We start from the raw sequence: 27784 nt of genomic DNA on the forward strand, positions 1-27784 counted from the left end.
GAAGTCATTTGAGACTGCCTTCAATAGGATCATTTTAACATATCCCATCACTCTTGCAAGCATGACACTTTGCCATTGCAGGAATAAACTATGAGTAGGCATAGGATCCTGACTAAGCTGTACCCCACCCTTGGCACCAGGGCTGTCCCTAGGGGGGGCCCAGGGTCCACAACAAATGGTGAGACTGGGGAGGCAAAGTGGTGGCAACACCAAGATGCAGAGCCCTGGCAGAGTGAAGCAATGGCAGGGAGAGCCCTTCTTGGAGACAAGGGACGCTCTAACCCCCAGACCCTGATTGGGGGGGGGCCTCTGCCCCACCGTGCCAAACTGCAGTTATCTTACTTTCTTTACTTTAGTCACCAATGTGTGGGGCAGTGGTGGGGAGTGAGCCAAGCAGGCCTCCACTCACTCCATGGCAGCGGCAGCAATGGCTGAAGCAGCCTCTGGGCCTGCCTGTCTGGCCCTACAAAGCAGTCCTTGCAAACTGCAAGGTGCTCCAGTGTGTCTGTACAGAAAGGAGGGCCTTGCAGTTCGCAAGGACAGGCAGACCCAGTGGCTGCCATGGGGTGGTGGGAGACCTGCTCTGCTCACCCCCACCAGCTCTGCTCTTCAATTTGCCAGACTGGAGCCATCAATAACCAAATTATCCTGTTTGCATATTTTGGGATGGAACATGTTTTGCAACTCCCAAACCATATGGACAATTGTAGCCTATTTATAATCTCAGAACTCTCTGAAAACTGGGTCTGCTCATATCTGCGTAAGATAAAGGTAAAGTTGTGCCGTCGAGTCAGTTTCGTCTCCTGGCGACCACAGAGCCATGTGGTTGTCTTTGATAGAATACAGGAAGAGTTTACCATTGCCATCTCTCATGCAGTATGACATGATGATGCCTTTCAGCATCTTCCTATATTGCTGCTGCCCGATATATGCGTTTCCCATAGTCTCGGAAACATACCAGCAGGGATTCGAACCAGCAACCTCTTTCTCCCTAGGCAAGTTAGTTCCCCATTGCCTGCACATTAACTAGTAAGTCCCAGTACGTTCTGCAGGACTTACTACCACATAAGTGTACATAGACTGCAGCCTTTGTCTTGCTTGAGAGTAACAAATAATAGACTGATTAGCCTTATTAAATTTTATATTTATTTGAGATGGGGAGAAATTCATTTGATTATTCTTAAAAACCTACTTGAGTAGTCAATGCTACCATTCCTAAATATGTAGTATAGTACATAATTAACAGAATATTGATTTAAGCTATTTAAGAAATCACATCCAGCTGCTTTTTTTTAAAGTTGTGTAACACTATCCCTCCCCAACTTAATTGTATGCTGCAGAAGCAAGCATGATGGTGGTGCAAAGTTTATGGTAAGGTAAAGTGTGCCGTCAAGTCAATTTTGTCTCCTGGCGCCCACAGAGCCCTGTGGTTTTCTTTGGAAGAATACAGGAGGGGGTTACCATTGCTTCCTCCCGCACAGTATGAGATGATGCCTTTCAGCAACTTCTTATATCGCTGCTGCCCGATATAGTACCAATGGGGATTTGAACCGGCAACCTTCTGCTTGTTAGTCAAGCATTTCCCCACTGCGCCACTTAAGGTGGCTAAAGTTTATGGTAGGTAGGTTACATATACATCTTTAACAATAATGCTCACATTTTAGGGACTGAACTCAATTATTTTAACTAAATAGTATGCCGACTGCTATGCTAATCTTTAATTATTAAACAAGACTAAGATGGAATTATACCTAATAAGCCATTTACAAGTCAAATTAACCAAGTTGTGGAAGACTATTCCGACAGTATTGCATTTGGATTAAATAAGCAGAAATTACCATTTTGTTTCCAGCCACCCCCAGCAGCATTTCCTGTTCCATCATTCTTTCACAAGTATTGCAAGTTTGCAAAAGTGTATTTTAAACCTTAAAGAAGAAGCCCTGCTAAAGGTTCTAACAGCTGTCCCTATCTTCTCTGCTAGTTTTTACCAGGGCAATCATAAGGCAAAAAAATGAGTCTTTTAAAGCTTGCATTGTAAGGATTCATATCTCATCTCAACTCAACTTATATCCACTGCTATAAAATATTCATGGTAAAATGGGTCTTCTCTACTGTTTCTTGTTGTCACTGTGAATCCCTTAATGCAAATTTCTGTGAAAAATTGCCCACGATACACACAAAGTACAATGTTAATTATAGACAGATGGTTGAGGTGCACTGCTGCTACCAGAAACAATACAAGCAGGCAAGGTTTGCCCAGGGCATCAAGTAATGTTGCCAATTCATGACATAAAGGAAGTTGTTTTGCCTTTAAAATCTATGTGGTATTGAACAATTCAGCAGGTGTGCTTCATCACAGCAACTGAAGAAGCAGTCACACCTTCCAAATTATGCCCTGCCATTCAGCTAGCAAACAGCACCTTCTGAAATCGGAATTCACAACCCTACTTAATTAACAGGTGTTGGGCTTGAATTCTAATCTCTAAGTACTTTTGATATCTGTCCACCTTTAACTTTCCTACATGTTTGTGGTTGCACACCTATGTAAACACATCTTAGAAGAACAAGTTTCAAAAGTAATAAATACAGTAAGCCTCTCTCCTTATGACCAAGAGAAGGCAGGGTAAAGGATTAGCTAGTAACTGATAGTATTATCTAGAAAGCAAAGAAACACATTTTGCAGATCTTTGTGCTTTATACTGGTTTATTCATCCTGCCAAGTTATGAGAGAGGCTATTATGAAGCTCAAAAGGCCAAAAATTGCCAAATAAGAGGACATATTTTGCTAAGCTGTCTGAACTAGTCAGAAAAAATGTGGTGTCCTGGGATCTCTCCTTTGATTTCTCCCTCCCCAACCGCCACCACAGAGCGACCAGGGACCATCTTGCTCCAATGAGAGGAGAAGAGAGAAGGGACAAAACCTACGTGTAAAGATGTCAACATCAGTGTTCCCTCTAACCAGAATTCCCAGATGTTGTTGACTACAACTCCCATAATCCCCAAAGGCCATTGCAGCTGTGGATGCTGGGAGGTGTAGTGAAGAACATCTGGGAATCCCTGTTAGACGGAACACTGGTCAACATGTGGCTTTTAGTGCGATTCTTTATTGATATTTTTTGTGTAAACCACTTTGGGAGGGTCACCTGAAAAGCAGTCTATAAATGCCAATAAATAAGTTTCAAGAGGTATTCCTCATATCTCCAGTTTCCCAGTACCAGACAAAGCACTGTCATCTCTCATTTTTGAAATACATTATTGACAAACTTATTCAAGGCTCAAAAACTAGCTAGTCAAGAGATAATCAGTATCACTCAGCACAGAAGAAGAATCATGTGGATCTTTGGAAATACCAGTATGGTGCAATGTTTTCCTCAAACTGTGAGCATGTTTTACAGAATGCACTGGGCTTAATGGGCTCTTGCCCTCCTCAGCCATTTTTAGCACTGGCTGTAGTATGTCAGGGTAAGAAAAATACTACCCTATATGATGTTTTTTATTAGCAAGTATAAGATGTGTATTTGACACAGAGCAAAAAGCACTGGATCTTCTTCCATAACAGAAAGTGTATGGCTTGCAGAAATTGCTACAGAAACGCTAAGATATCAAATCCATTATCAGGGGCATAGCTATAACTGAACAAATGTCCTTGCGCCCTTGAGGAAGGGGGTCATGCTGGCTGGGTGACAGCTCACTCTTCACGTTGATGTTGGATGGTATGTGTGCCTAAAACGTTTCTGAGCTAAGGGAAAGAGTGTGTGTGCATGCACACGCGCGTGAGAGAGAGACTGACTCTCTATGTGGGAAGTGTGCAATATTGTTTGCACAGCGGCAAGGAAAGGGGCATGCTGACAATATTTTGCTTTTTACCATTTACTTATAGCTTTTCTGCAACAAAGACATGGGTTGGGGGGGAATATGAAGTGAGAAAGCCCATCTTGTCCCAGGACCCACTCCATCCTTCCCATGCCTGTCAAAGTGCTACTCCACAGACAGTCCAAACTGTCAAATCACAAACACCTGTTAACTGATCTTCAAGATCCTAGTCCTCATTTAAGAATAAAATATAAAACCTTGGTTCTTCAAATCAAGTATAGTTTACTAATGTGAAAACAAACAGAAGTGTTGCTGCAATAAGAAAGTGTGCAACAGATTTATTTAGGAAATTGGACAAGTGATCAGTTAACAGCCTAATGAAAAATAAGACCAGATTTCTCTAGTGTAACTCAAATCTTCTACATAACTTTTTCATTACTACTGTTCACTCCAATTCCTTTGACTACACTATACATTACAGACAGATGCCAACTCCGTCGCTCTCCTTTCTGCCAAATTCAGCAAATAGCTTCTCATCATCCCCTTTCAATTAGAGGTTAATGTTATTTGTTAGTGGAGTCAATCAAGCTATTCACAACAGCATATCTCTTGTTCCCCAATCCCTCACCACAGATGTATTTGTTTAATACTATTTATTAGTTTGGCATAAAGAAGAGAGTGCACTATCACATGTCCACCTGGTTTTCTCTCTAATCCATCCACCAAAACAAGGGATCCATAGATGTCCCCAGAGCATAGTTCATATATTAGAATTACATAATAAATTACTATATCATACTATAACCAAGAATTCCACCTCGCTACACTAATAGTAAATTAACACATGCAAGTTCAACACCTGAGTATTCAACAGCAGTATACGTTCTCCATTGTAAAGTATAATGCATAAGAAGACATCTAGTGATTATGGTAATCTATGATAGTTAACGATAGTCATCACTTGATGATACAGTCAATGAGTGATGAACATGAATATTTGAACCAGACTTAAGATATAAATGCAAATCTAAAGTATTTCATAGAAAATCTGTTCAAATTTTGTATTTTCAGTTCCTGTTCCAGTACTTAGTATATTTATATTTATTTATTTGATACATTTAATATATCGCCCACTCTGAAGACTCCGGGCGGTGCACAACAACATGCAAACAGGCAACATTAAAAATTACATTCTAAATTAAAAACTAAAGTAGCTACCAAAGTATATGCTAGCTGGAAATTAAGGCTGGAATCCTCTGCACATTTACTAGAGAGTAAAAAACACCTAATAGCGCAGTGGGGAAATGACTTGATTAGCATCCCAAAGGTTGCTGGTTCCACTGGTATGTTTCCCAGACTATGGGAAACACCTATATTGGGAAGTAGTGATATAGGAAAAAGGTGCTGAAAGGCATCATCTATCTCATACTGCATGGAAGATGGCAATGGTAAACCCCTCCTTCATTCTACCAAAGATAATCACAGGGCTCTGTGGTCGCCAGGAGTTGACACCAACTTGATGGCACACTATACCTTTACCTTTAAGTCCCATTGAAATCAGTAGAACTTACTTCTAAGAAAATATGCATAGGATTACACCATATAAACCAGCAGCAACTTTGGGGGAGCAAAGGGGCAGCAAAGATTATTATCTGGGGAGAAAGGATTTTGCTGTACATGAAATACTTATGGAGGTAAGGAAATTAATGTTAGTTTATATACAGTGGTCCCTCTACTTACGAAATTAATCCGTTCCGAATGCACATTTGTAAGTCGAAAAATTCGTAAGTCGAAAAGCGGTTTCCCATAGGAATGCATTGGGAACGGATTAATGCGTTCCAGAGCCTAGAAAAAAGACCCAGACCCCCAGTAAGGCTTGCAAACTGCACAGGAACATTTCTTTTCAAGAATAAACAGGCAGTAAACAGGCAGGCAAGTCAAGGAAACCGCATGTAAAATTCGTAAGTCGAGGAAACCCCATCTAAAAATTTGTAAGTCGAGGAAACCCCATCTAAAAATTTGTAAGTCGAAAAAACCGCATCTAAAACCGGATCTAAAACTGCCGTTTGTAACTCGAAAAATACTTATGTTGAGTAGTTTGTAAGTCGAGGGACCACTGTACCTTATTAAGGAAGCTTGTTTGACATTTACAAACGTATCCAGAAAATGGGTCAGATTCCTCTTAGAAAATACTGTCTTTTTACAGTAGGTCAAACCTGCTTTCTGCTTTCAATGCTAGCTTTCTCTTCCTGTCCAATACCATTTAGCAGGAAAGAGCCACATGGGGAGAAAGATCAGTAGCAGGCTAGCAGAAATCTGCAGGGAAGATGATCCTGCACACATGGTCTCACCAACCCCAGTCCCTGCCTAGATCGGAAGCTATGGGGTAGGCCTGGCTCCTTGGAGCAGTCTCCTACCTACCTGGCTGCACTGGCTTCCGATACTCGTTCTAGGGTAGAAGAGTGAGTGAATGAGGTTTCTTTAAACAATGTTGGCCTTTAATCAATTCAAGCTATAGGATTCAAGCTATATACTATGACTGTATTGCCCAACACTTTGCTGAAGTACCAGTCTGGTGGATGGGGGAGCAAAAGGGATAACAGAAAATATTTTGGAAGAAGCACCCACTATCCCTTGGAATCATCCCTGGTAAGAAGATGACAGAACCAAGCGTACATGCTAACCTTTATTTGTATGGCTATCCCATAATAATTGTTTTCTTGCTGGCTTACAAGAAGTCCTCCAAATTTATAAACTAAAAGTGATATACATTTATGCTTAAATACAGCCATACAGAAATACGGATTGAATATCTGTATGCATAGGCACTGTATGTATATTGTACTATGAGAAACCGTGCATTCATGCAAATGCATAAAAAGAACACTATTAATGACAAAAACAATTCACAGAATGAAAACAGATATGCAATGCTAGTTGTTTAGTATGTAGTCCTTGATAATGTTGTAGGCGCAAAGTGCACATTTGTGTGGGAAGGGGGGGTTAAGTGATGAGGGATTTCACAAGTGTGCTACTGAAGGCACATCAGTATTAACTGGTTCACAAAAATTCAAAATGTAAAGTCTACAGTTCACTCATCTCTAGTAATTCGTGTCTCATGCAGAAATAGTTCTCATGCAGAAATGCAGATGTCAGAAATTAAATGAGACTAAAAGATTCACAACAGTGAACCTTCTCCTACAAAATGTATCCAGTATGGATCCATTGAGTTAGGGCCTTGGTCTCAAAATATGCACTCTGAAATTTCACTATTGTTTCCATTGATAATTTTTAACTGACCTACCTAGGACTTGATATTTGTGCAGTAGTGCATTTACAGATCAGCTACATGGGGTACACAAAGTTTATACTGAAATACAGGTCAGCGTACATTCCTGACTTCCTACATGAATCAATGGCAGTATCAAACCAGCTTTGTACTTTGAAAACTGTGCAGAAAGGAGCATGCACAAGAGGTGGCTAAGGTGTTAAATATCTCCTGCTATCCTTTCTAGCGAGATTATTGTCAGTGCATTCAGCACATAGGCAAGTTTGTGAAGGATTTGGTTTATAGTCAGAGTACCCATATATCACAATCTACTACACAATGAAATCTAACCATCCATGCATTCATCACACCCTCCCTTAGCTGTACAGTTATGAGCTTGGAAGGAAAAACCTCTTGCTAAGTGTTCCACACATTCACAGCATGTGATTTTTCTAAAGATTCTTTAACTCAGCCCAGTCAAATCAAGTTTTCTCTAGAGATTCAAAACACTTATCTGGAGTTCAGTCTCTCTCCATGCCCAATAAGTCTCAGGCATTTTGGATTAGTGTTTTCCTTCAAAGGCAGGTTTTTAATTTAGAAATACTTTTTTTTCTGTCATTCAGCAATCATTTCTTAAAATTAAAAAAAAAAAACAGCAGCTGAATTATTTTCTTCAACCAATATAAGTATTCCTTTTAAATAAATCCTGGATTTCATTCCCACCACTTCCACACAGACACATGGAATGCCAAAAAGTTGCAACTGGTATCTTTAACAAGATGGTTTACTTGCAGGTAAATATCATTAAATTTCAGTGAAGAGGACTTCCACTTACTGGTGGCTGACATGATGAGGAAAATTACCCAAAGTAGTCCCATTTGAATTAAAAGGACATGTTAAGCAATGCCAAGCTTGTCCTTTTAATTTCAATAGGACTACTTTGAGTAATTTCCCCCATGTCAACCAATGTGTTTAGGATCAGGATAGTTGCCAGAAAATTCCATTCAAATGAACAAGATGCGTTTCTAAATAGATAAGTTTAGGATTGAGGCACACATGGTTGAAATATAAAACCCACCCAAGACCTTAAATCATTTCTGTTTGACAATAATTCCACTTAACATTTAAAATATGGAAATACTTAAAACGCAATAAGTGGTTACAGATTTAACCCAATTAAATTATATTAGGATGTCTGTAAATCATAGTAAATACCAAAAGTCTTCCCGATAAACATCATGGTTAAATGTATCTTCAGTTGTGCAAAACACTCAGGGATACAGGATAAAATGTTTGTGAACATGAACTTTTTCCTTTAGATTTAAAACATTTGCCTAACTATTTAAAGGTCAATATGAGAAAACAAAGAGACCTAATAGAAAAGCCCTGGAAAGCCATTTTTAAAGACCTAATTTAAATTCTTGGAAAGCGCTGCTTCTCTAAACATATCTATTCAACTCGTTGAACCGTCAAGTCTTACTGGGGGGGGGGGGAATCACACACTGCTGCCTACTGTAAGTCACAGAACTATGGAAACAAAAAGACTCGACAATACTAAAATAAATTAAAAACCAGTATTTTCATCCTTGCAAAAAGCTCGCAGGGGTTTAAGAGCCATCTCAAAACACTCCAATTGTATTTTGTACGAGTGTTTACAAATCTTGACTTTCTCAGATGTTCGTGTTCAAGATCAGGGAGGCTTTTAATCGCATCGCTTTGCAAACTAATCTAGCCGCTCAAAACACACACACACACACGCACGGTAATTAAAAAGAAAGAGAAACCGCGCCACTTCTCTTTAAAGAGCCAAAGGGCAGAATACTTCTGATCTCCCACGCACTTTACAGCTGACACAATCTCAGTGTGTGTTTGTGTGTGTGTGCGCGCGCCGGGGGCACTCCGCTCGCTTTAGTGCTGCCGCCAAGCCCAGCCAGAGATGTTACATTGGGGAGGAAAGAAAGGCAGCAGCATCTCCCTCATTAGCAAGAGGCGGGCGAAAGAAAGCCTTTCCCTTTTGTACTACCACCTCTGACTTACAAACACAAGCAGAAAAACATACCACATTCTGGGAATTCCTCAAAATCACCAAACGGTGCTAATATAGCAGGTCTTGCTTCAGCTCGTGCCGGAAGGTCTCTTTAATGCCCGGCGCCAATCAGCTCCCACACACCGGCAGCCCCGAGGCCCCCTCCCCCCTCCAGCTGCCATCCGACTGTCAGTCTCTCCCCCACCCCCCCGCCCACCCTCGCGCATTGGTTGTCCGAGTCTCCCTAGCCTGGTCTGCCCTGCTGCCCGCTTTCCCTCCCGCCTGCTTTAGCTGCGCTCCTGACTCGGGCTCCACTCCCTCCTCATTGCACATGGCCGTGAAGGTTGCACGCTGGGTCGCGCGCGCCTCTCGCTTTCTCTCGCCCTGGCGGCAAGCCTCGTTTTTATTGTGACTACTTCGCCGCCTCCCGGGACGGGGAAAGCACCTCCACACCACCCTCCTTACCGGCGAGGAGGGGAAGCAGATAGGGTGCCACTGCAGCCGGGTTAGTTCATTGTCATTACCCCACGAAAAGGGCGAAGCGGCGGCGGCGGCAAGCGGGGCGTTAAAGACCCGCGAAGGTCCGCAGTTGCTGCTCTTGCTGCTGCCGGGTGGCTGCATGCACCGGCCGGCGCTGGTGCTGTGGGGTGGACATGCTGAGCGAAGCGCGGCGCTGCTGCTGCGTCTTTGCCGGTGTCTCTATGGCTTCTGAGGCGGGAGCTGGCAGAGCAGCTGCTGCTTCCGTCGACTCTGCGTCCCGGACTGCGAATGCGAAGGCGGGAGGGAGAGAGCGAAGGAGAGTGCGAGCGCAGAGGGAGGGGGGTAGGTGGGGGCTCGCGTCTCTGTGCTGCCCCCGCTCATTGTTCGGGGAAGGGCAGCGAAGACTGGCGGGGTGCTCCAGCAGGCCCCGCCCGCACAGAGAGAGAAAGAGAGGGAGGGGCGCGGACGGTGAGGAGCTGTCGGCTGCCTTTCCCACCACACCCAGATAGTGGTCCCTCCGCACCTCCTCCTGCCGCTCTCCAAGCCAGCTGCGGTTGTTCCTCCAAGCCTCTAGCAAGGTAGGGTTACGCTCAAAGTTCTCAGCTCCGTATTTACGTTTTACACTTGGCGTGGGGGCCGGCGGCGTTTTTGCTACGTTGAACGCCAGCCCCGTTCAGACATTCGGAATCCGTGGATAATCTCTTCTTGGAAGGAGCGACATTGTACCCAGCGCTGTCCCTGCGTCGGATCCCCGCAGCATGTTGATCTGAAGGACTACTTTGAGCCTGCGCGCAGACGGATCTGTGCGACCTGCAGCGGGCCCTCCATTGTGCGTACAGTTCGTTATAGGAGGAAGGCTCCTTTCAGAACTTCGGGTCAATGCACAGAACTCGGAAAGGGAGCGAGATGACAGGTGGAGGAACCTCCACCTCCTTTCCACCTGTCCGAACGGAGTCAAAGTAAACTGTGATAAGTGGGAAAGCATGCTCGCAATACATGCCAGGGTTATGGAATGTGATGTGGCTAATGTCCATTGAATTAAGAGGCATCTTGGACCTATGGTGCCAAGAGCCAGGAATAGCACTTAGCACTTACATTTATATACCGCTCTATAGCCGGAGCTCTCTAAGCGGTTTACAATGATTTAGCATATTGCCCCCAACATTCTGGGTACTCATTTTACCGACCTCGGAAGGATGGAAGGCTGAGTCGACCTTGAGCCCCTGGTCAGGATCGAACTTGTAACCTTCTGGTTACAGGGCGGCAGTTTTACCACTGCGCCACCAGGAATGCACGTGGTATTCTCTAGACGTGGTTTGCAAATGCAAAGTGTCCGTTATGCTGTATGGTATGAGACTGTGCAGGGGTGTAGCTATAATTGAGCAGATGGGTTCAAAGAACCCAGGCCCCTCAGCTCCTGAGGGCCCCTCGGCTCCACCCCTCCCTATTTCCTTCATTATCTCCCTCATTCTGAGGGGCAGCCGGGAGAGAGGCGAACACAACCCCTTCTCTCCAAGCTGTGCCCCTGAGACTGTGTCTGGGCAATCCACACAAGCAAACTAACTGATATGGTGTGAATGATGGTTGAGTGTGGAGCCTATCAGCATTTGGCATGGGATGGACCGGTGCCTCACCTGAATACTTCAGCAGCACATGCCTAATTTGCAACAAGCCACGTTACATTCAGTACCACTAGACCAGTATGCTTTTGACATCTGTGCTGTGAGGTGGTACATGTGGGTTGTGCTGCAAATTGGGGACACAAACGTTTGTCAAATAAATGTCTCATGTAACATAATAGACATCTTTTATTTCCACAAACTGGGATATCTTTTACTTAGATGTATTCATACACATACATGTTAAACAGAACCCCTGCTAACTGGGCAAGAAGCACTTTTTAAAAGTGGTGACTCTCCTATATTTAGCGGGGAAGGGATGCAACTGCCCCCTTGTTCTGCTCAGCATAGCATCCCTCCAGTGGCTATTGCTGGTGTTTGCTTTGTGCTTTCTTTTTAGGTTATTTTGGGACAAGGAACCGTATTCTCATTCATTTTGCTATGTAAACAGCTTTGAGGTTTATTTTATTTTTTTAAATAATCAGTGTCCATCATATCATATATTCAGAAACTGACCTGCCCCCTAAAAAAACAGATCTCTGGGATTGCTTTGACTCATTAAATCTCCTGCTATTTCCCTTGCATATGCATGCCCTTTCACAGGAATTAGATTCTTCAGGCTCATGCCCGAAGTAGAGAGAACTCCTTCCTGTCACTGTTGCCATCATAGGAAAGGGGAGGTAGCCAGACATCCCTCTGCCATTCCTGAATCCAGTTCCAGTTGAAAACCCCTCCCACCAGCAGTGTTTGTATTGTCACTTAATTGCTATGAGCTGATTTGGAGCCTGTTTTGACTGGAAAGGGGGGGAAAATAAAAAAAATAAAGCATTTGAAAAAGTTGCCTCTTATCCCAGGTTATCAAAGGGCCAATTCGCAGAACCAGTGATGTGGAACTTGGGGAAGAAGATTATTAGTCTCCCAAATATGTTTATATAGCCCAATTGCTTCTGCAACCTGTCAAAGTTGTGTTTGTGTGCATGCAATCAGTCCATCTATACAATTTCTGTGCTTAGCTTCAGCCAGGAGTGGCTGAAGTGGCTATTTATCCTTTAGAGTTATACCCCATATGGTCAAAAAGGTAGCTTACAATGGCTATTTATCCTTAGATGATCAAAAAGGATACAATGGATAGCAGCAGTAATAACAACTGTAAAAAGAAAGGCCCCCCCCACATACATATGCACGTTAACAGCTCTTAGCTTTCTGAATCATGGCAGAGGCCAGAAGGTGCTTCTCTTTGCTTCTGTTGTTTCTGGGAAATTAGCAGGAAGGGGGAAGGAGCTCTCTGCAGTTGCTACTTCCTTGGCCAATGGATGGGACTAGACTGGTTAGCCCCTTAGGAAGCAGAAGATGCAACCTCTTGATGGTCTTTAGCCCTCTTATGTTGTACGTTGAGAAGGGCAGAGAGTTTCTCTGTATGCGCAAAGTACCTTTTCCCTTACAGTGAATAATCACAACTAGCCAGAATTAGAGAACCATACTTCCTAGTGCACTTGAACACTGAGTTCAGGAAAACAAAAGTCATGGCAGATGGGCCACAGGTCAGTGGCAGAACACATATTTTGCATGTAGAAGAATCCAGCTTCAGTCCTTGGACAAAATAATTTTTGGTAGGAATAGGGTTGCCATATTCTGGCTTTCCAAATCTGGGTGCCTAATTTGCATATTATGTAAACTGGCTTGAAAATAATTTTTGAGTAGAATAGTGACTGCACGTTTTGCTCCATAACTCCGCTTCTACAAGAGCCAGAGCATGGCTAGAAAGAAAGAAAGAAAGAAAGAAAGAAAGAAAGAAAGAAAGAAAGAAAGAAAGAAAGAAAGAAAGCTGAAATCCGGACAAATCTGGGTGGGATAAGCAAACTGGTTGAGATGCTTAAAATCTGGCTGAAACACGAAATTCCAGGGGGCATAGCAACTCTAGGTAGCAAGGGCTACCTCAGGAAAGACCTGTGCCCTAAACTTTGGAGAGCCACTGCCAGTTAAAGTAGATAGTACTGGGCTAGCACAGTGGTTTCAATCATGAGTGCCCAGATATTATTGGACTACAAATCCCATCTTCCCCAGTCACAATGACCTTTATGGCTGAGGATGATGGGAGTTGTAATCTAACACATCTGGGGACCTGAAACAGAGATAGATGGTGTATAATGTGGATATATTTTTCCTATGTGATAATCCTACCGATGAAGGACAAAACATAATAATTGGTGTGTACCATCATGTGTATCAGCTATGTGCCTAATCATGGGCATTGAGGTGTACACATATAGAGAAGGAATGTACACTTGTTGGTAATCCACTACTAGCTGCAACTTTCCAACAAATAAACAATAGAGAGATTATTTACACATGCATATATATAAAATCTCATTACTTGCTGCCTTGTCTCTGAACGATCTGCAGCTAAATTGTGCCCATTAAAAAGTACTGTCTGAGGTGAACTGGTGTGACATGGAAGCTTCCTGTCTGTGAAGCTTCAGCTTTGATGGCTGTTCTGCACATTTATTTATTTGTTTGGTTTTTAAAAAAATTACATTTATATCCTGCTCTTCTTCCAAGCCCAGAGCAGTGTACACATAGGGGTAGATTAATCTTTTTGCTGCCTGTATGTAAAAAAGATTTGCTGACCTGTCTTGAAGGCATGGAGGGTGGGGGCAAGTTAAATAATTTTTTAAAAACTTTTTTTCGGCTGCTGCTGTGCGGCAGGGATGGTAGCAGAGACAGGGGGCAGGTACTCAAAGGGAGGTGGTGGCAAGAGCTCCTTCCCTGAGCCCGCCTGCCACCCAAATGACAGGTTGGGCCATTTTTGGCCCATTTTGGGCCTCTGCTCATGTGCGCAGAGAGCCCCAAATGGGCTGAAAATGGCCCAACCTGTCATTTGGGTGGCAGGTGGGCTCAGCAAAAGAGCTCTTGCCACCGCCTCCCCCACCTTGGTTTCCCCTCACCTCCACAAGTGCCCACACCCTACCGGCCACCCCGCATCTCCTCTACAGCGACAGTTGAAAAATGTGCACAGCAGCAGTTGAATTTTTTTTAAAAAAAAAAAGATTTAACTTACCCCCGACCCCTAAATTTGCCACCTCTTGTAATTTTCTGCCATAGGCAAGTGACTATCTTGTAACATGATTATGTAACATGTAACCACCCCTGTAACATGATTATGTTTATCCTCGCAACAACAAGGATAACTTATTGGCCCAGAGTCACCCAGTGAGTTTCATGGCTGAACAGGGATTTGAACTTTGGTCTCCTCTATCCTAGTCCAGCACTCTAACCACTACACTGGTTCTCCATACAATATACAAGTGATCTCATGATATACTCTTCAAATGATGAACATTGTGTGCAATAACCCTGGGGCACATGCATGATCTTTATATGTAATAACGTCCTTGCTATAGAAGTTATTGTTATATACTACTTTTCAACAACAAAAAAGTTCTCAAAGTGGTTTACATAGCAAAAGCTGTAATAACATGGTTCTGTCACCTAAAAGAGCTCAGAGTAATTTCAAAACAAAACAGACAAACACACGCACACACACCCCAGCAACAGTTGGTCTCCTCCTGCTAAGTATAAGAGAACCACCACTTTAAAAGGTGTCTCTTTGCTCAATGACCAGAGTGATGGGTGACATTATTCCTCCAACTGGTGCCCTGTTGCTTGCTTTGTGTAGATCAATCCCTTCAACTTTATTGAACGGAGGATCGTGCATACATAAGAGGTCCATGTGCTCATCTGAAAACAGACTGCGTGTTTGTATTATGTCATAAAACCTTTGAACGTAAGGTATATTTTGGTCTTCTGGATAGTAAGAATAACTATTGTTTCTCAAAAATATGAACTGGGATATTGTTCTAAATATGTTTCATTACATTTCTATGTGTAAGTACATTTATAAAAATATGAGTGTCTTCCCAGGTACATGTTGCAGTCATCCCATTCTTCTCCATATCTTTATTTGTGTAATTTTTTTTCTCCTTTTGCTGCCGTCTTCTCCACTACTTCCTTTATGTCTTTGTTCACCTTCAGGCTCTCAAGTGCTGCATCTCAGAAGTACTAAACAAAAGGACTGCACTGCAAGTCAGGCTATTAGTAACGAGACCAATTCTGAACAAGTTGCTTTGTCAGAATGATTACCTTTTGCTACTCCTGTCTCTAAATGGGAAGATTATCAGAAAGCAATAGCTAAAAACCTCTGGTAAGATAATTTTCTGCACTAATATTCTGTGAATATATGCTAAATCAAACAATGCCTTGACCATGAGGATGGAGAAATAAGTCTATCCACAGATATATTTAACTCCCAGCTTTCCAGTGCCAAGAATGCAATGTACAGTAAAACTGTATTGGCAGTGGAGAACCAGCAGCAAACACCAACACAATATGTTTGCAAGAAACAAATAGTCATGTGACCTTCATGTACTTGGAGCAGGTCAAGAAAACTGTCCTTTGTTTACCCCATTCTAGTTTATCCCACAACACTGTATGCTTTTAGTAGTGCTTCCCAGACACATAATTGTTCTAGTCTATTCACTGTCTATATACTAGCCTTGTACTAATTCCAGCAAGCATAGCAGGAATTAACCATTGAGCCAAAGTAAAATTGGGATCTTAGCTGTATTTAATTTAAATGAAAGCACCTGTGTGGAGGGCATGTTCATAAGATCCCTTATTCCGGACTCTGCTCTACACAGTTACATTCCTGATATTACCCCTGTTAACTTGGCAAAGAGACACCTTTTAATGTGGTGATTCTCTTTATTTAGCAGGGGGAGAGTAACTGGTCCTATCCACCCCCAGCACAGTACCTCCAGTGACTGTTGCTGGTGTCTATCTTATGTTTCTTTTTAGATTGTGAGCCCTTTGGGGACAGGGTTCCATCTTATTTGTTTGTTATTTCTCTCTGTAAACTGCCCTGAGCCATTTTTGGAAGGGCAGTATAGAAATTGAATTATTATTGTTGTTGTTGTTGTTGCTGCTGCCAGATGCTGTCTAGTACCAGTCACCAGGGGTGTAACAGAGCGGGGACACACAGGGACAGAGCGCCGGTACTTCTCAGCTTCTTTGGCTGTTGGGGTGGGCATGGCCATGGGGGCTGTCATGGAGAGCACCTGCATTTCTGAATTTGCAACTGCATCACTTCCAGTCCCCAGATGGACCTTGAAAATTCACCATGAGCTTTCCCAGACAGCAGGCTTTACTGTGGATTTTCTGCGAGGCTTTACTGCGAGTTCGAAATCCCCCCCAAGTGAATCTCCCCTCCTCCCCAGATATTAATCAGGCTACACTCTAATGTGCAATGAAAAACCCGAATTGTATTTGAAGTGCTCCCCGATAGCTCGCAGGGACTTCGGAGTAAATTTGGCCAATATGTGAATGCACACTTCATTCCGGAGGAGATACGAACTAAAAGCTATATGAAAAACATCCATGTTTTACCAGAAAATATCCAGATACAAATTAGCAACATTGTGTGGCAGGCAGCAGCTCTGTTATCATATGAGATGGAAGCAGCGGTATCCAGTTGCTAGATGTTTGTATCAGCCCCCTCACAAAGGAAAGGAAGTATACGTTTTATGACATTTTGCTGACATGGCAGTTGGTACTCCTATCCTTAGCAGACCCTAAAATCAGGCCAGAGAAAAGAGAGCTGGTAGTACTCTGACCCTACACATTTATTTTGGCATATCTGATTGCACTTGTTTGGTAACTATACACTGACATAACTGTTGCCATCCTAAGCACTTCCATGATGGCAAAGTAATGATTAAGATGGGACGGCAAGATTCTAGGTACTAATGTTTTTAGGCAACTAGGGAGTGCCCCAAATGATTATAATGGGCATAAGAATGTGGTTACAAAGATGGACTGTTGCTAAGTGGGTGACTGGCTGCCAGCCAACTGTCCTTCCTCTTTGGTTTTGCTCCACTTTCTTTCCACTGGACTTGCTTTCTCCTCTCTATTCCTTGGGACTCTTGCCTCTTTCCATTGCCTCATCCCCATCATTCCTTCAGGTCCTTCACTGTGAATGGAAATGTGCTATTGAGATAGGCAATTTAAGGCATAATAAGCAAATTTATGGGTTTGGGTTTTTTTTGCTCCCAAGCCTTGAAAAATATGTTCTTGTATATCCAAGTTCTGCACTGTTTCCACATAGTAGCTGTACTTTTCTTTGCTAATATCTGTGTGCTCATACTTATTTTTTCTGCTTTCCTTCCAGGCATGTTAAGTCTTAGCCTCTTTTTCAATATTAGAAATATAGATTGTTGAGCATGAAAACAGGGTAGGAATTGGTGAAATGGCTCTGATGTCACAAAGCATAATGACTTCCTAAACCAAAGAAAGTGATGATATCCTTCAATCTTGATTGATTGATTTAAAATATTTACTGTATATCCCACCTCTCCAGCACAGTACTGCTCAGGGCGGCTCATAACAGTAAAACAATAAAAGTAGTATAAAATGTAACACAACAAAACAAATAAAACTCAATGTAGAATAGAAACAATTAAAACAAACAAAATTAAGATCAAAAACCCATCAGGCTATAGTAAAAATACATGAAAAAGCCTCTCTAAACAAATAGGTTTTAAGATCTTTTTTAAGAGTCCTAAGAGAAGGACCGTGGCAAAGCTCTTCTGGGAGAGGATTCCAGAGCCAAGGGGCCACAACCAAAAAGGTCATGTCTCCTGTCCCCGCCAAACTTTCCTAGGGAAAGAGTCATTTGGAGGGTCCCTCCCAGTTCCAGGTGAAATCTTTTAGGTTCCCCAAGCACATCCAGATATCTTCCTCCCTCGCAGTATCCCAACAGTACCTTTGTCATACATGCTAGCAAAGTGGTTCAGAAGAAGGAGCCAGCATGGATTTGACAAGAACAAGTCACGCCAGACTAATATCATGTCCTTTTTGACAAATTATTAGATTAGTGGACTGTGGGGATAGAGTGGACATAGTGTATCTTGATTTTGCCAATGCTCCCTCCCCCTGGGTTTTAAGAAAACTCATCATTCTGGATGGAGAGGCTTTTTAGTTTTTATACCTCATTCCAGTGAGTTTTTAATCAATACATTTGATTTTAACTGGCACTAGTTTTTAACTAAATGTTATTAATTTTGTATTGTTTTATCTATTTTATTATCTTCTGATGGCAGGAGTAGAACTAATGAGTTGAAATCATGGGTTTAGGCAAGACATTGGGAAGAATTTCCTAACTGTAAGAGCTGTTCAACAAAGGAACAGCCTGCCTTGTACAGTGCTCAGACTCTCCTTCAGTGTAGGTTTTCAAACAGTCAAGGATGCTGTAGCAAATTCCTGCACCAAAAAGTGACTAGAAGACCTCCAAGGTCTAAAATGCTATGAATGCCCGATGTGTGCAAAATTATTATAAAAGGTTCTATATCCCACAACAGGATATCCCATTGCAGAAATAACTGTGCAGACATGTGAGGAAGAACTTTGAGTTTTGTGTAACAGGAGCTGAGAACAATAATTAGGCATCATCTCATGAGGGAGATTGATGCAGGACACATGATGCAGGAGATCTCTCAAATCGTCCCATTCCTGTGATTAGCTGGGGTAATAGGACAGATACTTGTATCGTGCCTGTCTTTTCTCCCAGGTAGGTTAATAGTAACTTGGAGGGGGAATTTCTACTGTGGAAGTGACACGGGGGAAAGTGGCTAAACCCTCCTGTCCCATTGCCACTAGATCTGCTCAGATTAACTGCCTCCCTGCAGCTGCTTTGAAGTTTAAAAAAAAGAGAGAAAAGACAGCCGATCCAATCACATGTAGTTTGGCCCATAGTTGCATTTGGCACACATTAAAAGAGACCCGATTTGACATAGTTCCAGTAAAAATGTATTACAAGAGCTACAGTCAGGAGGTATTCCAAAGAAATTTGGCTTTTTAAGATTAAGCTCTTTGAATCTGCAAGATCTTTTAAGCTCACCGTTGTTTAGTTTAATTAATTAATTGCAATGACCACTGAGAGGAAGCAATTAGCTTGGGAACAAACAACTTAGGAAAACAACAATGGGTAGCTGTATAAAATCACCAAGGGTGGAGTGAATTAAATAAAAGGAAAATAAAATAAATACACACTTGGCATCATTGTTCTCTAGACACATTTAAATGTGAATAAGAAATCAATCAGTAGACTTCCAGGTTGGTCTCAGGTGCCATGACATGAGGTAATGTAGCATACTGGTTAAGAGTATGAACTATTGTGTTCCTGATTCAAATCTATGCACTGCCATGAACTCACTGGGTGACAGGGTTGTAGCTATAATTGAGCAAATGGGTTCAAAGAACCCAGGCCCCACAGCTCCTGAGGGCCCAAAACCTCCACCCCTTCATTATCTCCCTCATTCTGAGGGGCCACTAGGGAGAGGTGTGAACACGCTCCTCTAGCTATGCCCCTGCTGTGTGATCTCTTAGGCAAGTTGCGATTGCTCATGCTAACTCTGTCAACAATGTTGGGAGAAAAATACTGGTGCATCTTCCAGGTAGTCATGAGGTTTACAGAAATAATGTGAGGCACCTTGAGCATTTAGGAAAAGTGCTATATACATTGGTTGACATCTGATCAGAGAAGTGGCAGTATAGCTAAAGAAGCAGACTTATTGCACTGGTGCACTAGGGAAGGGGCAATTTTTGATGACCCCTCCTTCCCCTAGAAGCCCTCTGTGCCACCCCAAAATATGTCCCTGAGGACTGTGCAGCTTCAGATGTCAACCATTGTGAGTACTGACATATTAAAATTCAGAAATAGTTCTACTAAAGTGAATGGGCCTACTCTAGACCAAGGGGATGGTGGCTTCATAACTCTGAACTTTTACATAATTTACAAGGAATACTTCCTTGAAAAATAACTGTAAGCACATCTACTGGGGAAAAAAACCATCCTTATTTAAACACAGAGGGCATTATTTCATAGATCAGTGAATGGTCTGAAAGCACATGAGGCTCCTTTTTCTTTCCTCTTTTCCTCTCTCCTTTCTGTTAACCAAAAGCAGCTTTGAGAGGGAGAAGTTGGAAGTAGAGAAGCTGGAAAGGGCAGAGGTGTAAATCATTACTGCAAATCGGATTTGGAAAGCACTGAATATCAATCCATCAATGTTTTTCTCTTCACAGATGCAGACATGCATTTGGAACTCTACGGGGCAGGGGGAAGTGGCATCGGCAAACTTATTCAGAAAGAGAAAGCAGCCAGTGGGGAAAGGACTGTGCACTCTCACATCTGAGCCACTCCTGTCTATTCCTGAAGTTGCTTTTCTGTTTTATTTTCTTAAAGGATAATAAAAGAAAGAATAATGTTACACATACTTGCATGTAATACTTAGTTTGGCCATAAGCACAATACCAGAAGAAATGCAGAGAGTAGCACCTGAGAAATGAAGGTATTATGCAGTGCAGGGTCTTTCATGACTGCATTGCTTTTGTTTCCCTGTGGCGATCTGTGCCAACTGTGCACAGCCCACATTAACTTCTGGGCAGCTGAGGAGGAATGTAGGCTGCTATGTGATTTGTTGAATGAGATGTAGTGAATAAGAAGAGCCTTTCCTGACAATTGTTATTAGCACTCACCTATATTTTCCCCATCTATTAATTGCATTCTTACTGGTTTCTAAGTATTATTATTGATTGATTGATTGATTGATGTACACAGACAGGTGTTATTGACTGGTTTGTTTTATCCAGACATCGAGTCCTTCCCAAGGACCTGGGATGGATGAATTTTATTATCAATGTTGTTGCTGTTATTGTAGATATTGTTGCAGAATATAGGCTGTTCCCAGTAAAGTTGCTTTTTGTAATTGGCTGATGGTGATTTCTGTGGCCCCTATGGTGCTGAGGTGCTCTTCAAGCTGTTTTGGAATTGCACCTAGCCCAGAGCGGTGTACTACATACTTAGGTTTCTCCTCACAACAACCCTGTGAAGTAGGTTGGGCTGAGAGAGAAGTGACTGGCCCAGAGTCACCCAGCAAGTATCATGGCTGAATGGGGATTTGAACTCAGGTCTCCCCGGTCCTAGTCCAGCACCCTAACTACTACACCACGCTGGCTCTGTATTGGCTGAAGTCTGTATTGACTTCACATGAGGGCCAGAGCATCTCTGTGTGAAAGCCACCAAGAATAGCTTCCTTGTGGTGACTGATCCTTGCCCATAATAGTCAAAAACATTTATTGAATGGGCTTGGTCATCATATTGTGGCTCTCCAAGCCCCCTGTGGCAGCCACCAGGAAGACAGAGCAAAACTGTGTTTGATAACTCAGCCCCACACATCTGTAAATGTTATAGTCCCTGGCAAAGGACCACAGTTACACTATTTTTGGTGGCATCTCTGGCATGAAAGCCCTTCCAAAAATGGCTTAGGGCGGTTTACATAGAGAAATAATAAATAATTAAGATGGATCTCAAAGGGCTCACAATCTAAAAATAATCATAAGATAGACACCAGCAACAGTCACTGGAGGTACTGTGCTGGGGGTGGATAGGGCCATTTGCTCTCCCCCTGCTAAATAAAGAGAATCACCATGTTAAAAGGTGCCTCTTTGTCAAGTTAGCATGGGTTTTGCTGTGGGACTCTTACAAGGGCAGCGGTGCAATTGCTGTCAGGAGAAGGGCTTAAATGCCACTTAAAAGGATTTAAATGCTCTTTCCTTGCTGAGAGCAAGCAGTCCATTCCAAAAAGTCATGATCGCGCTCGGCACGCCCCCTTGAAGATCATGGCCAATGGCTGCCACCCTGCAGACCTTCTGATGCCTTGCACATTCTAATGTCTTGCAAGCTCTGTAGCGCTCACGGAGCTTGCTGGGCACTACAGAGCTTGCAGGGAAGAGAGAGGGGGGGGCCCTGCCCTGAAACTAGAGGTTGCCGGGCTATGGATGGACGAACATCTGCGATGTGATGCACGGTTACAAAAATCAATCTCTGATTCTTCTACCTGCAGTTTGCCATTACTTGTGAATGCGGCCACTGTCTAGGATCTCAGACAACAGTCCTTGTCAGCCTTACCTGGAGATGCCAGGGATTGAACCTTCTGTATGCAAAGCATGTGCTTTACCCCTGAGCTATAGCCCCTCCCCATTTTAACAAAACAAATCCTGAAGGGTACAAGACTGCTTCAAATCGTCATTGCTTTAGGTCCATTTGAGCAATAAGCTTCCATTCTGTATTTTTTTTAAAAGCATTTTTCAAGCTCAGCGGCGTATACTTCCTGGGCTACATGGCTCCAAGGAGCTGTTTGTTCTCTAATTTGCATGATTATTGAGAAGATATAATGACAACAAATGCTAAAAGAATCTGGAACTAAGGAACAACAAAAGGATGTGAAAAATTAATATCATTTCCCATCACATTTTTTATTGTATTATATAATCCAGGCACAATATATCATTCAGTCACATGCCATTTCAATATGTGGAGCAAAATATCTGCAGCATAAAAGAGTACAATAACATAAAAACCTTCATTATATACAATTAAATATAATAAAATTAAACATTATAATGCTGCAAAATATTTATATCAATATTGGCCTCTATTCAACGTTCTAGTGCTTAAGAATATTCATTTTACAAAGCTGTGTGGTTACGTCTTTCATAAGCTCTGACAATATATGCTAACACAATTAGTTCAAGGTGTTCATATTACATCATTTTAAAGCTCATACAAATTTTCTAAGCAGCTGAAGAAAGGTTTTTGATTACATTCACTGAATCCATGACATCAGTCAAATACTCTATTATTACATGCACTGTGGAAAAAACGCCTCAGAAAACCTGATGCTTGGGAGGAACCCTGAAATCCTCTTTTGAATGTCACTTTGGAAAATTTTCAGTTCTGACCATCTGATTCATTAAAAGTCAAGTTCCCCTCAGTTTTAAACAAATCCCACCCCCCCAACCCCATGATCTGACATGAACAATTTGCATAGATGGAGGCTCCATTTACAATCTCCTTGTAGATCAGGAAATGAACCTGTTAATACAAGAAGGAGAATTCTGACCAGATAGTTCAGATCCCTGACAAAATATCCAGCCCAGCTCAAGATGACTGACAATCCCCCTAGATTTGACTAGGGATGTGCAAGATTAAAAAATTTCAATTCGATTGAGTTTGAATCAAAATGTGTTGTTTTGATTTGAATACGAATCAAATCAACCCTAAACAGGCCAATATGATTCAGACTTGATTAGATTCAAATCGAATCTGAATTGGTTCAATCTGTATGGGGGGAGGGGGGATGAGATCAACCTTTCAGCATTTTTCCAACAAAGCAAGAGGTGCTGGGGTGCTGGGAAGCTCTGTGCAGAGCTTGCAGTGAGGGTGAGTGGGTGGGTGGATGAGGAAGTGGTGACCTAGCCAGTCAATGCCCTACGGCCCACTGGCTACTGCTTTTAAAAACTTGAGGCCCAGAGGTGCCTTTGTACTGCTCTTGGGAGCAGTAACAGCAGAGCACACAGCAGCAAGGAGGTGGCGACACGCCATCTGCCCTGCCATCTTTCCCCGTGGCCTGCTGTCCATTCACACTGGGCTATCCATTTAAATAGGCTCTGCACACACAAAAACACTGGTGTTCTAGCGAAAAGAAGACTGGGCTATCCCTTTAAATGACCTCCCTGTGTGTGCGTGCAGAGGCCATTTAAAGGGATAGCCTAGTGTTAGTGGCCGGCAGGCCATGAGGAGGCCTAGCGGGCCAGGTGCCGCCACCTCTGCAGTTAACTCTCCCAGGAGTAGTTCAGAGGGGCCTCCATGTCTCTTGTTTTTAAAAGCAGAGGCTTTTAGCAGAGGGGATGGTGGGTTGTGTTGCCACCTCCCCACCCCGCACTGCAGGCTACGCACAGCAAAGGTAATTGCCAAGAGCCTCAGCACCTCTTGCTTCATAAAAAGAAGAAAAGGCTGAAAGAAGGCTCTCTTCCTCATACAGGTCAAATCAATTTATATTGATTCAATTTGAATCGGGCTGATTCAATTCAACCTCAAATCGGGTGACTGCTTTGATTGTGATTCGATTTGAATTTGAATGTCTCAAATCAGCCAGATTCAAGTCAAATTGATTCAAATATGAATCAATTCACACATCCCTAGTTTTTACCCACCCCCCTTGTTCTGTCAGCCAGCTTTTCCAAAGACTTTTCACATGGGGAAAAACCCACAACAAGTTTTTTGAAGTGATATTTCTGTACATTTGGGTCAGCTGTAAGGGCATGTTCGGACAGTTTTCATTTGTAGGCTATATGGGCTATTTCAGTACAACTGATCCCAACTTCACATATAAGCAAGTTGTTTCAACTTATTGTGATTTCACTATCAGTCCACACAGTGGACAGGAACTAGTACAGGCCATGTAGTCCATGTAGCGGCTTGTTCATTGTGGGCACTGGGCGTGCTACAGAAAAAACACGTGTTTTTCCTGGACAAGAGCTTCATGTTTAACTCTGTGCTGCAGTAAAAGTCTAGAAAGTAGCTGGTCTACCGTGGTAGCAGCAGAAAATCACACCATCAAAAGAGGTGGATAAATAAAAACACTCTGGAGTCAATGGAGAGCCCAAGATGGCTGCCGCACCATCTCCTTCCCCCAGCACATCAGAAGACAGGATCCCAGCTACCTTAGCACGCAGTCACAGAACAGCACTAGTAATATATAAGTTCCAGCAAGGGAACCCTGCTCTTATATCAAGATGTGTGGCACAGGGCTAAATTATTCTGCCTGCGCCATAATGCTATGTCTGTGCATATATGTTTAAAAATAGTTGACATCAGCTTACATTCTGTGCAGATTCCCATCCATGGGGGTGAGAGGAATGGGTGCTGCTCCCAAGTCACTGTAACGCACACCCATACTGTTTCCTAAAGCAGGACTGCTGCTTGCCACTAAGTGGTAGCAGAAAAAAAGCAGGATGCATGCCGAATCAACAGGAAAAACAAAAAAAGAACAGTGCAAAATATAGAAACAGAGGGGCCATGAAAAAGTTGCCAATAACTGCAAAAGCACAAACTGTGCTACATCTAAAAATCTAAGGATCTGTGTGGAGGGAATAAACAAAACACATATATCTGTTTTATCTGTAACTGAAGATGCTATATTAATAGTCTGGAATGAATGGAAAACAATAACAATTATCTTGCAAATAGTATCTGTACATACATCTAAGAGTATTCCCAATGGTGTTCCCCTGGTCCCAATGGTGCCGCCAACTAAGTGGTGGCACCATTGGGAGCAGGCCTTAGGGTCAAAGTCTAAGAGTCTGGTCTCACGAGGGCCCCCATCAATGCCAGGAAACTCCTCCCCAACTCAGTTGGAGGAAGGAAGCTACCCATGACTTCCACCCACCTGTGCGCAGAGTGGAGAGAAATACGGCAGTAAGACGGAAGCCAGCAAGCCAGCAAAATAAGCAGAAGTTCCACTGCTTTCCCATGTGGCAGCCGGTGGGGGTAAGAAGAAGAAACAAGGTGGTAGCTAATCCTGGAGCCATTTCATGGCTCGTCTATTATATTGTCTTTACATTTATATCCCACCTTTCCTCCAAGGAACCCAAAGCGGTGTACAATACATCATTATGTTTATCCTCACAATATCCCTGTGAGATAGTTAGGCTGAGAGATATATGACTGGCCCAGAGTCACCCAGTGGGTGTCATGGCTGAATGGGGATTTGAACTCAGGTCTCCCTGGTTGTAGTCCAACACTCTAACCATGACACCACACTGGGGCTATTCTCACGATCAACAAAAATCGGGCTAGGAGAGCCTAGCCTGATTTTTGTTGATCATGTAAACCACCGGGCTCGCAGGCGAGCCCGGCGTTTTACAAATGGGTAACCCGCTCAAGTAGCCCTCCCTAAAGCCCGGGTTTGCGGAGCGAGCATTCCGCAAACCCGGGCTTTCTGATTGGGAGTAGCTGCGGTGTGGCTCCACACTGCAGCTACTCACAAGGAGACCCCCAGAGGAGAGGCAAAAAGCCACCTCCCGGCTCCGGGGGTCTTGCCAGGTTTGGCACCCTGCTCCTTATTTGTTGGGTTCGTTCTTGCCAGTGCTGCTGGTATTTCTCTCCTCCACCCACACACTAAAGTAGAAGCCATGGGTTGCTTCCTTCCTTCCATCACTGCCATACTCCAACCCCCTGCATCCTCATGGCTGGCTCTTCATGCCCAGGAGAGGAAGAGGGAGGAGGGGGGAAAGAGAGGCAGCACTGGGAGGCACCTTCACCCTGCAGGAGTGAGGAGGGAATGGGGGGTCCTGCTTTTCTTGGGTGTGGTGTTGTTTGGGAATTAGTGATCTGATCACTGAGTGTTAAAAATCTATTGAGAATAATAGTAGTTAAAATATGATGATTATATTCAGAATTTTTTCTTAAAAATAAAAAAAAAATAATAATAATTTTCCTCAAAGATGTTCTGGGGTAAAAAGTGGTGCATTCACCTAATTTCAGTGGCAGGATTGTGTATGCAAAATTTGGTATCTGTAGGTAATTTAGAAGTATGATATTAATAATTTCTTCCAAAAAAAACCCTACCAAAAATTATTTAAATGTCCCCCAAGCATATTCTAGTGTAAAAAGTGGTGCATTCGGCTAATTTAACTGACAGGATTGTTCATGCAAAATTTGGTATCCATTGAACTGCGAAGTATGCAATCCAGAATTTCTTTTTTAAATTGCAAAAAATATATATATTTAAAATGTCACCAAGCATATTCTGGTGTAAAACATAGTTCATTGAGCTAATTAATATACATATTATTTATATTTTGATCACTTTTGGTGGAATATCAGCAGGTAAGCACTGTGTGTATGTGTGTGTGTGTGTGTGTGTAGGGAAAGGATGTTTATCTGCAAGGGGTGGGGCCACCTAAGGCCATTAGGTCCAGGGTCCAAAATTCCCTAGCTACACCCTGTCCCCTGCTATTAAACATTAGCAAAATGCAGTGCCAATGTTATTCTCATTGGGAATGATGAAAATAGCATTGGGACAGCATTTTTCCAATGCTTAGAAGGCAGCAGCAACCCTGTCTTTGGAAACAACATGGATGTGCTTTGCATTGGCTCAGAAGTAGCACCCACGCCTCTCTCTGCTGTTGTATGATCAGAGATATGCACAGAATATAAACTTGTTTTTCCAAAGCTAATTTAAATATAGGATTGTAACAGTCACCATGTAATATTCACACTCATACCTCATCTACATAATAATACATTAACAAAAATAAGGTGTGTGTCTCAGAAAGAAAAGCAAAATACAGAACGTGTTTGCAGTTACAAAAGAACTCAGTATCTCTCCAAAACTGTAATATTTGCATGTAGGTTCTTGTTAAAGGAGAAATGCTGGTCTTGTGATAGCAAGCATGAATTGTTCCCTTGCTAAGCAGGGTCTGCCCTGGTTGCATTTGAATGAGAGAGCACATGTGAGTACTGTGAGATATTCCTCTTAGGGGATGGGAAGCTCTGGGGAAAGTATTTGCATACTTGCATGCAGAAGGTTCCAAGTTGCCTCTCCAGCATCTCCAAGATAGGACAAGATTTTTTTTTTTTTAATAGGACAAGATTTTTTTTATTGGACCAACAAACTACCA

General features: G+C 42.7%; 1 protein-coding gene and 1 long non-coding RNA gene across 11 annotated transcripts in view; one reads left to right on the plus strand and one right to left on the minus strand.

Annotated features, from left to right (window-relative positions):
- Positions 1 to 27784, minus strand: part of ST6GAL2 (ST6 beta-galactoside alpha-2,6-sialyltransferase 2) — a 146306-nt gene that overhangs the window by 82126 nt on the left and 36396 nt on the right. For 5 of the 10 annotated variants that reach the window (XR_008318870.1, XR_008318871.1, XM_053306192.1 and 2 more), the window contains exon 1: positions 9573 to 9728. The exons of 2 other annotated variants lie outside the window; for them this stretch is intronic. Coding sequence is in view for 3 of the 8 variants with exons in the window: in XM_053306192.1 (XP_053162167.1) it covers positions 9573 to 9728 (156 nt within the window). In the remaining 5 variants the exon portion in view is untranslated. Of the gene's footprint in view, positions 1 to 9140; positions 9267 to 9572; positions 9729 to 27784 lie in introns of those variants that run through there. 3 more of the 10 variants (XM_053306201.1, XM_053306194.1, XM_053306202.1) reach the window with 2 other exon arrangements.
- LOC128349604 (uncharacterized) lies at positions 10028 to 21027 on the plus strand. The gene is made up of 3 exons (XR_008318872.1): positions 10028 to 10165; positions 15239 to 15407; positions 20342 to 21027. It is a non-coding gene; the product is annotated as an uncharacterized LOC128349604 (long non-coding RNA).

Source organism: Hemicordylus capensis, chromosome 3 (assembly GCF_027244095.1).
Source record: "Hemicordylus capensis ecotype Gifberg chromosome 3, rHemCap1.1.pri, whole genome shotgun sequence".
NCBI lineage: Eukaryota > Metazoa > Chordata > Lepidosauria > Squamata > Cordylidae > Hemicordylus > Hemicordylus capensis.